Source organism: Plecotus auritus (assembly GCF_963455305.1).
Source record: "Plecotus auritus genome assembly, chromosome: 4".
In the NCBI taxonomy this organism is placed as follows: Eukaryota; Metazoa; Chordata; class Mammalia; order Chiroptera; family Vespertilionidae; genus Plecotus; species Plecotus auritus.
Window position 1 is genome coordinate 110,255,166 of NC_137775.1, and position 9,366 is coordinate 110,264,531.

A 9,366-nucleotide genomic window follows, 5' to 3' on the forward strand; every position below is an offset into this window, starting at 1 on the left:
AGCTCTCAAAGCTTCCACACCCACCCTCATCCCTTTGGCTGAAGCATATGCCTCGCCTAACTCCAGGGGCACAAGAGGAGCAGTGCTTCCGTGGTGGCAGGTGATGGCACCCAGGTCTACAAGGGTTAGAGGGCCCCAGGTAAGTAACATCACTTGTACTTAGCCAGGGCCCTTCTAGGAGCACAGTTCTTGAAACCCAAAGAGTTATTGAATGGTTGGAATTTTCGGTTCCTGGGCAGAAGTGAAATTTGGGGGTGAGGTCATGTTTAGTCCGGGGACAAGAAGAACCCGTCAGTGCTGCATCGCCACAGGACTCTGTGCCTGAACTCCGCTAGGCTGGCGAGGCTCTGGCTCTGACACTCGCCTGCCACCCAAAGCAGGGCCTAGGGAGCAAAGGGACGGGGATGCGGAAAAGCCCGTCTGAGCCATGAACCGGAGCCAGGCCCTGACTCCGCAGGTGGGGTTCAGTCAGTCTCTCTGAGGAAGGGACCCCAGAACCTGACTTTCTGAACACTGAGTGCTGGCTTATGACAGTGGGTTATGGGGAAGTGTCAGCTTTTGAAAACATTTCCTTAGATGTTATGTTTTAATAATAAACAATTGAGTTTAAAAAAATGCAGTGGGAGTTTGGAAAAAGCCCAATTTCAATGGAGCCCCCGGACAAAGGGGCAATCCCTGCCCCACGCACCTTCTGGAATGTCTGCTCCCTGAGCTCTGGGCCAGAGGGATGTGCTCTGGGTCTGACCTGGCCCCTCCACCCAGGCAGCCCTTCACCCGGTCAGCAAAGGAGCAGAGCGCCTGCTGTACGCAGCAGGTTGGGCTTCAGCCGGGCGTCAGGGTCCAGCCCAGGGTGCTGGGTCCCCGGTGTCTGCTCCCAACACTGAACAGAGAGAAGCCTGTGACCCTGCGTGCCCCCTCCCGCCCCCCCACCCCCTGCCGCCTTTCCAGGTCACTCTCTCTGAAGGTAAGCACCTCATGGGCAGAAGCTGAAGGTCTCGGGGCCTGTGACACCTTCCAGGACCGAGGCTTTGTGAACCAGGTGAACTCCATCTGAGTGGAGAGTGGAGCCTGGGTCTGCCTCACCCATCCCAACTGCCGGGGCCAGCAGTTCGTCCTGGAGCCACAATCACCCCAATTTCTTCCGGTGGAATGGCCACGATGACCACATGGCTCCTGTCAGCCTGTGGGAATGGCAAGTGGGCCACTGCACCCGGGGGTGTCGGGCCAAATGACCGAGGCTCAAGCCTGGCCCAACATGGGACAATAATGAGGGAGCATGGCTCTCCCAGCTTTAAGAGCTGACGGGGCCCGAGTGGGTTTGGCTCAGTGGATAGAGCGTCGGCCTGTGGACTGAAGGGTCCCGGGTTTGATTCTGGTCAAGAGTACATGCCTGAGTTGCGGGCTCGATCCCCAGTGTGGGGCTGGCAGGAGGCAGTCAATCAATGATTCTCCCTCATCATTGATGTTCCTATCTCTCCCTCTCCCTTCCTCTCTGAAATCAATAAAAATATATCTAAAAAATAAAAAAAGCATGATGCAATTAAAAAAAGAAAGAAAGAGCTGACGGGGCCATGGGTTGTTTAAGCCAGAGAGATAGGCCACACAGACCCAGCCACTCCCGTGTGCGTGGGATGCTGGGAACCCGGTGGGAGAGCCCTGGCCTTTTTATGCCTGTATTTTCAGGCATGTTTCAGGAAAGCTCTCACATTTCTGATCCCAAAATCTTGCTGAATTTTCAGCTTAAAATGCTTTTGGAAATACTAGAAGTTTGGCTTTGCTACCAGATGGGGGAGCTCTTAGCTATAAAGTAAGGCTGCTCTGGGCCTGGCATGTCCCCCAGGCAGGTCTTCTTGCAAAGAGCATTTTTTAGAACCCTTTGGTGCTCTGAGGTGGAAAGGAGGGTGGGGCAGCTCCGTCCCTGGCAGGTAAGCAGTAATTTGGGGGCAGGAGCCAACAGGAGGCTGCCATCGCACAGTGTATGTAGGTCCTTCCCCTGGGGAAGGACTGTGTGTGTCTAGTTGTCCTCATGGTGGCATTTGAGGACTGGGTGTTCCCATTCCTGAGGATTTTCCCAAGTCACAATTCCTAACCGTCCTGCTGTGAGTTCTGGGTGGCCTGGTGGGAAATGACTGATGCCTGAGACCCAGGAGAGCGGCTTGCGGGGCTAGGGGTGCTGGTGAACATCTAAGGAACCTGGAGAAGGGGCCTCCTGTGTGGGGTTACCCTCTCTTTTCTTTTCTTGTCTATATATATAAAAGCCTAAGCCAGTGGTTGGCAAACTGCGGCTCACGAGCCACATGCGGCTCTTTTGCCCCTTGAGTGTGGCTCTTCCACAAAATACCACGGTCTGGGCGAGTCTATTTTGAAGAAGTGGCGTTAGAAGAAGTTTAAGTTTAAAAAATGTGGCTCTCAAAAGAAATTTCAATCATTGTACTGTTGATATTTGGCTCTGTTGACTAATGAGTTTGCCAACCACTGGCCTAAGCAACCAGCTGCCTGGCGGACTGGCTGACGGGCCAATAGGTATGACACGCACTGACCACCCGGGGCAGATGCTCAACACAGGAGCTGCCGAGCGACAGCAACTTTGCAGAGTGCCCTCTCACACTCCGGGACCTCTCGAGTGATGTTGGACTGCCACTTTCAGCCTGATCCCCGCAGGCCAGGCCGAGGGGCCCCATCTGCTGGAGGGACCCGCTCCCTCTGCAGATGCCCTTTGAGCCATGGCGCTGCCCCAGGTGCGGCCAGCTGGGGAGGGACCGAGGGAGGTTGGCTCCAGGGCGTGCCTGGCCCGTCTCGCCCAGTCCCGCCGCACCAGCCACCCTCTAATTAATTTCCTTTCAATGTGCATGAATCCATGCACCGGGCATTTAGTTTTTAAATATAATTTTATTGATTTCAGAGAGGAAGGGAGAGGGAGAGAAAGATAGAAACATCAATGACGAGAGAGAATCATTGATTGGCTGCCTCCTGCATGCCCCCTACTGGGGATCGAGCCTGCAACCCAGGCATGTGCCCTTGACTGGAATGGAACTCGGGACCCTTCAGTTTGCTGGACCACGCTCTATCCACTGAGCAACACCGGCCAGGACATACCGTTTCTTTTCTACAGGCTTGCAAAACCAGCTGGGCTCTAGCAGCTGACATTGTAAGAATACTTTCTCAGGGTTACCACCAGGCCACCGACATTTGGGAAAAGGAATTTACATGGCTGGCCCTGGATCTTGCATAATGCTATTTGTATGAGAAACATCTTAGGTATCTTTTGAATGATCTTCTCCTCAGAGTTGCCCTTCGGGCCAGCTGTGCTGCTGACCCAGCCCCTGCCGGCGCCATGGCCAGTCGGGCGCTGGCCCACCTCCGTCCTTTGGAAACACGGAGATTCTTGGAGGGAGATTTTTGTCCTCATCTCAGGGATGCAGCAGGCATTCAGCAAGGAGATCTCCGCATTTGCTTTAGACTTTTGGCTTCATGTTTTAACAAAAGGTTCTATTATAGTTTGTAAAATATTATCATTTAAAGGCTTGCTCAAGGCCTGTGGCCTGAGGGGGCGGGGAGAGGGGTAGAGGAATGCCATGTGGTCTGAGGAGTTCCCCAGCCCCAGCACAGGAGGAGCCGAGTGCCCAGGCCCTCGTGGGAGCAGCACCTGACCCCGGGCAGGCTGGCCTGCTCTGCACCTCGGGTTGAAGGCAGAGGAGCTTGGGCCTGTTCAGGGGGTCCGCAGCTTTTTAAAGTAACAGACCCTTTCATCCAACCAAACCTCATGTGCGCGAACAAGAGAAGTGCTGGGTCGAAGTGTGTGTGTAGCCCACTGCCCCCGGGATGCGCACTCGGTTTTCTGTTCCCGGGAGGGACACAGCACTGTTGACCTCTTTCTTCCCTCCATCCGCGTGGGCCCGCAGCTCGGGGAGCACTTTCACCTAGAAATCTTCGAGGGCTGCACCTTCTCGGGCCAGTGCCTGGAGCTCCAGGAGGGCTGTCCTCCTGCGGAATCAGAGTCGGGGCTGGGCCAAGATCTGTGTCAATGCCACCAAGGTGTCGGGGGATGGAATGTGAGTAGAGATGGCATGGCCCCCAATCGCTGGGCCCTACCAGGCAGGTGTGGGAGGCTTTGAGGTGGGTCAGATCCCAGCAAGTGGGTAGCTTGTCCCCAGCCCCAGAGGCCCTCTTCCCCGCTCAGCTGACTCCCCTGCCCCAGTCACACATTGCCCTGGCTGCTGGCCCCGGAGGCCACCGTCCCCAAGGCATCACTGAGGGTGCAGAGGCAGGAGGCACACTGGCAGGTCACTGTGACTAGACTGATCACGTGGCTCTTTGGCTTTTCTGAGCCGGAACCTTCCTAATTACCTGGGCACCCTTTACCTGCAGCTGCAGCCTGAAGGGAGGTGATGAAGGGAGAGGCATGCTTTCTCCTGCCCAGCCCAGCCCCTCCAAGGAGCTCATGGACTATCCACGCCCTTGTCTGTGGTCTTGCTCTCAGGGTTGCTAGAGCTACCCAGGGGCCTGGAGCTGCGGCAGCTGCACCTGGGGCTGTGATGGGCAGGAGGGGGCCCCCTGGGGTTCTGAGGCATCTGGAGGCAGCTCCTCCGTGCAGCTCCCTCACACACAGGTTTCCCACTGGAGGGGACATCCCTGGGGCAGGAACCTGTGCGTGGACTTCCTTTGGAATCTCCTAAAACAGCGCTAGGCACACACATGGGAGTAATTGGCTCCCATTCTGAGCCAGCACCCTGGGACCCCCGTGCTCCCCAGAGTGAGAGGATGGACTCAGGGGGGGCTGGTGCAGGGGAGGGAGGGGGTGCTGGGCCTCTGGGTGGCCCTGCAATGCTCAGCATCCTCTCAGCTGACCTGCCACCCCTCCGGCCCAAGGTGGGTCCTGTACCAGGAGCCCAACTACCAAGGCACACATACCTGGTGGAGCGGGGCAGGTGCCACAGCTTCTCCGGCTGGGAGGCCCCCAGTGCTCGTGTCCAGTCCCTCCAAAAGGTTGTCAACTTCTAACTGGGCCGCCACTGTCGGGCCAGGCCTAGGAGAGGCCCAGGGCAGGGGTAGTCCCTTCTGGCCACAAGCACAGGACTGGGGACCACGGGGAATAAAAGTCATAAAAGTGGAGACTGGGTGGCCTGAATGATTTCTCTGCCCCTTCCTGACATCAGGGCAGCTGGACGGGGGAGGTGGTGGACTCCCAGGGAGGGGCACAGGGGCTCGAGAGGGCAGGGGAGGGCACGGGGAGGCACCCACAGGGGGACATTAGGGCTGGAAGGGACCCTTTCATTTCACAGGTGAGCCCAGGCCCTGAGTGGGAGTGATTGCCTAGGACTGCAGAGCAAGCTCCCCGGGAGCCAGGTGGGCCAGGGTGCTGGCTCCGACCTCTGGACACCCCCTCCAAGTTAGGGGACAACAGGAGGGAGGAAGTGATGACAGAGGGACAGGGGTGGAGAAGTGATGGGAGGGCCTGAGGTAGAGACCCGCAGAGGTGGAGGGGTCTGCAGCTGAGGCGGAGGCTCCTCGAGGCCATGCCTCTCCCTGACTTAGTGACCCGGTGACTCCCGGGCTCTGCTCTTGGCCTCAGGTTCACATGGCCTCCAGCCCCTGAAAGGAGGGGCTGGCTCCCAGGGCCACTCACTCCTTCCAAGCTGTAAGGAGAGAGACATGGGGAGGGTGGCAGCCAAGGAGGCTGTTGTGTGAACAGGTGGGCTCAGCGGGGATGGCGGGCAAGGAGCTGTCAGGGCTGAGGGGGGCACAGGCTCTGCTCCAGCCCCATCCACAGGTGAGTCCATGGAACTTCTCTGTGGCCTGGGTCCCCTCCAAGACCCTCCGTCCATCCCGTTGGGAGTGGGGGCAGCGCCTCAAGGGGAGAGGGAGGAAAGAGCCTGCCCTGGAGGCAGTGGGTTTTCTGGGAATATAAGGGTCCTTGCCCCCAACACTGTCTCACTCACACATGAGGGGAACCTGCTGAACACTGGGGTCTTTCCCAGCAACTGTCTGACCTCCTGGCCCTCAAACCTCCACACCAGGGTAGGGAAGGAGGGTCAGCAGACCTCTAGGACCTCACACCCTTTTAGCCGTTGTTGGTGATGGTGGTGACGTCAGTGAGCATTTAGTGAGCACCGACGGCGTGCCACACTCTACTAGCAGAATCTGTATAATTTTACTTACGATGCACAGTAACACCAAGCTGGTGATACGCTGGTTATCACCACTGCAAATGAGGGCAGCTGGACACAGAGCGTTGGAGCAACTTGCCCACGGTCACAGAGCAGTCAGGATTCAAACCCCGGTCGGGTGGATTCCTTTGCCCTACCCCTCTCTTGCACATATTGGTGTATCTGAAAACAGTTACATTAACAGAGTCCCACCCAGTAGTGATGGCCCCCTAAAAGCATTGTTCCCTGTCCCACCTCATTTGAACTCCCTGTGACCAGAGAGGAATAGAAGCTGGGTGTCCCTCCCCTGGAGTAGGGCTCACGGGGAGAAGCAGGATATAGCTTCTCCACTCACTCATGGGGGGAACTGGGAGTGAAGTGTATTAGTCAGCTTGGGCTGCTGTAACAAATACCACCACTGGGAGTTTAGAGAACAGACATTAATTTTCTCACAGTTCTGGAGGCCAGAAGTCCAAGATCAGGTCAGCAGGCTTGGTTTCTCCTTAGGTGCTTCTCCGTAGTTTATAGAGAACTGTCTTCTCTCTGTGTCCTCTCTACATGTGTCTGTGTCCTAATCTCCTAAGGGCACCCGTCATATTGGGTTAGGGTCCGTACTAACTACCTCATTTTAGCTTTGTCACCTCTGTGAAGATCCTCTCGCCAAGGACAGTCCCATCTTGAGGTTCTGAGGGTTAGGACTTCTCCAGCTGTTTCCTGCTCTGTGAAGTGATTGCAGTCATATGTTGTTCCAACTGTATATAGTTTTAAAAGCCAAACCAGTCACCCATGAGAGGGTGCCGTGTGGAGAGTGGTTATTAGTCGTAAGTGACACGCTCGGTGGCCCCCGGGGCATCGGGGACTTGGGAGAAGCATCTGCATCACATGAGAGATGAGCAAAGTTAAGAGCGAGCTCCGGGTCTGGGTTCTGACTCCTCCTTGGACACACTGATCCATGCCTCAGTTTCCCCAGCTGTACGGTGGAGATATCAACAGCACCCCCTCCTAGGGGACTAAATGGAAACTACGGATGAAGGGAGCCCTCCCACTGGCCAGCTCTCCAGTAGCCAGGGTTGCAGCCCTTCTGAGCATTCCAGAGGTTTCCCTGAACCTGTCCTCCACTCCCAGGGCTGAGCAAGAGCCGCACCTCATTAAGTGGCGATGTACTGCTCCACCATAGGCTGGTGCTCCTGGGTGACCTTCCCCTCAGCCCAGCCCCCTGCTCCCTAATCTGTCAGCAAATCTGCTTTTGTCTAAAAGAAGGAAAACAAGATTCCCACCAGATTGCTTGCGGGCAGCCTATAATTTGTCTGAAGTCTGTCCAGGGGGTCGGAGACCCAGGGCCAGGCCTGAGGAGTCACATGCTTCACATATTTGTCTCCGCTATGTGGTTTGGGAAGCTGGGCTCCCAGGGCGCGATCCCTCGTGTCCTCAGCCTCGGTCCCCCTGCCCGCTGGGCGCTGCTGACCAAGGCCCCCATATGTGGTGTTTATCAGGTCTGAGCACAGGAAAAACCTCTCCTGGAGGCCCCGCAGGGTTCCCGGGCAGCAGAAGGCTGGCCCAGGAGCCTTCTGTTCACCTGCCCATCCCCCTACTCCAGGGGAGCCCAGCTGGCCCCCAGACCTCTGGGGCTCCCCATGTTTTCTGTTGAAGGCCTCCTGTCTCCACCTTTGCCCCTCCAAGTGATGGCCCTCAAACATCCCACATATCTGTGTTCCCCTCAAGAAACCACATGGATTTTCAATGAAAACGTGATGAATAAGAGAGTTTTAAAAATTTAGCTCCTCTGGGTTGCGGGCTCTATCCCTACTCGGGGGTGTGCAGGAGGCAGCCAATCAATGTTTGTCTCTCATTGATGTTTCTCTCTATCCCTCTCCCTCCCCCTCTCCCTAAAAATCAATTAAAACATTTTAAAAGTGTAGCTCCAGAGTTTTATTTTGGGATGGTGGGAATGTTCTGGGGGGATGGTGGTGACGGTTGCACAATGTGAATGGCCTGACTGCGAAGCTGTTCTATGCATTTCACCGCAGTAAACAAAACCCCAGCGCCTGGCTGCTGGGCTGCTGAGGCTATGGGAGGCAATTTGGGTATCGAAACCCTCTGAACCCTAGAGGACTCTGTAGGTTTCACCTGCCCGTGCCTCCCTTCCCTGAAGATTCTGTCACCTTCTTACCAATCTCATTTGGTTTCCCATTGAGTGCTGTGCACAGGTGGCATCCTTCTGCAGGGGGCCCAGGGAGCCAGGTGAGGCCCTGGCTGAACCCTGACTTCGTGAGCCCCAGACCCTGCTCAGCCACACACGTCTGGGGGCAGCCCGGGGACACGGTGGGGAGTGACTTGCATCATGAAGTGTGAGGCCTGGACCTGTAAGATGAGCATCTTTGCCTGCAGCGGAGCCCCAGTTTGGAACCAGAGATTGAAAACATCCTGAGTGTGGAAACCCCTTTCATGTCCCGCGTGGTTCAGGGATCCAGTTCAGGGTTTGGGTTCTGGAGAAGGCCGCACACAAATGAAAAGAGACTAGAAAAGCATTAATTTGGGAAATGGGGGCCAGGCGGAAGCCCAAGGAAGACTACTACTCGCTCCGGCCTTGCCATCTTTTTTATTAAGATTAAGATTATGGGATACACCCATATTCCCTAGGCAGGAAACTCCAATAATAGTCAATCAGTGAATTTAGGACTAACAGGTGGGGACTGCTTCAACTACCAATATCTAATAATTAGCTCTGACCCTTTAGAGCAATTAAGGTTGACCAGCCCTCCAGATTCCCTGTCCACAGCTCTCTATTATTAAAACAATGATCGGCTTCCGGCACCTGAGGAGTACCGCTGATGCGGTTCTTGGTGTGGGCTCTGCCAGGGAGGGGCCTGGAGGGGCCTGCGGGTTTGGAGGAGGCCTCTCTGGAGCTGAGACCAGCCCCTTGCTCAGGGTGTGGGAGAGTAGGCTGAGCGGTCAGAGATGACACCCCTGCTCCTGGCCTATGCCTGCCCGGGCCCCCAGGCCCGAACACCCTGGGTGGAGAGCAGAAGAGGGGAGGGGGTACATGTGCACCTGGAGAGGGTTTGGAAGTTATGTGGGGTCAGGTTGGTGGATCACAGTTAGGAGAGAGGGCAGGAAGACTGACCGGACCACACCCTCCCTGCACACACCCTGCCCGTCCCCAGCTCCCACGATTGGGGTCTGAGATGGTTGTCTCCTGGGTCCCTTCCCCGTAGAAGAT

The 9,366-nt window shown here is 56.2% G+C and overlaps 1 protein-coding gene across 1 annotated transcript; it reads left to right on the plus strand.

The window, feature by feature from the left end:
* Positions 1 to 427: 427 nt before the first annotated feature.
* On the plus strand, positions 428 to 5,001 carry CRYGN (crystallin gamma N; the record flags this gene model as incomplete). The annotated part of the gene is given in 9 exon segments (XM_080665144.1): positions 428 to 457; positions 965 to 1,051; positions 1,055 to 1,119; positions 1,121 to 1,164; positions 1,167 to 1,192; positions 3,903 to 3,982; positions 3,984 to 4,052; positions 4,870 to 4,901; positions 4,904 to 5,001. Coding segments are annotated over 9 exon segments (531 nt in total).
* Positions 5,002 to 9,366: the final 4,365 nt, after the last annotated feature.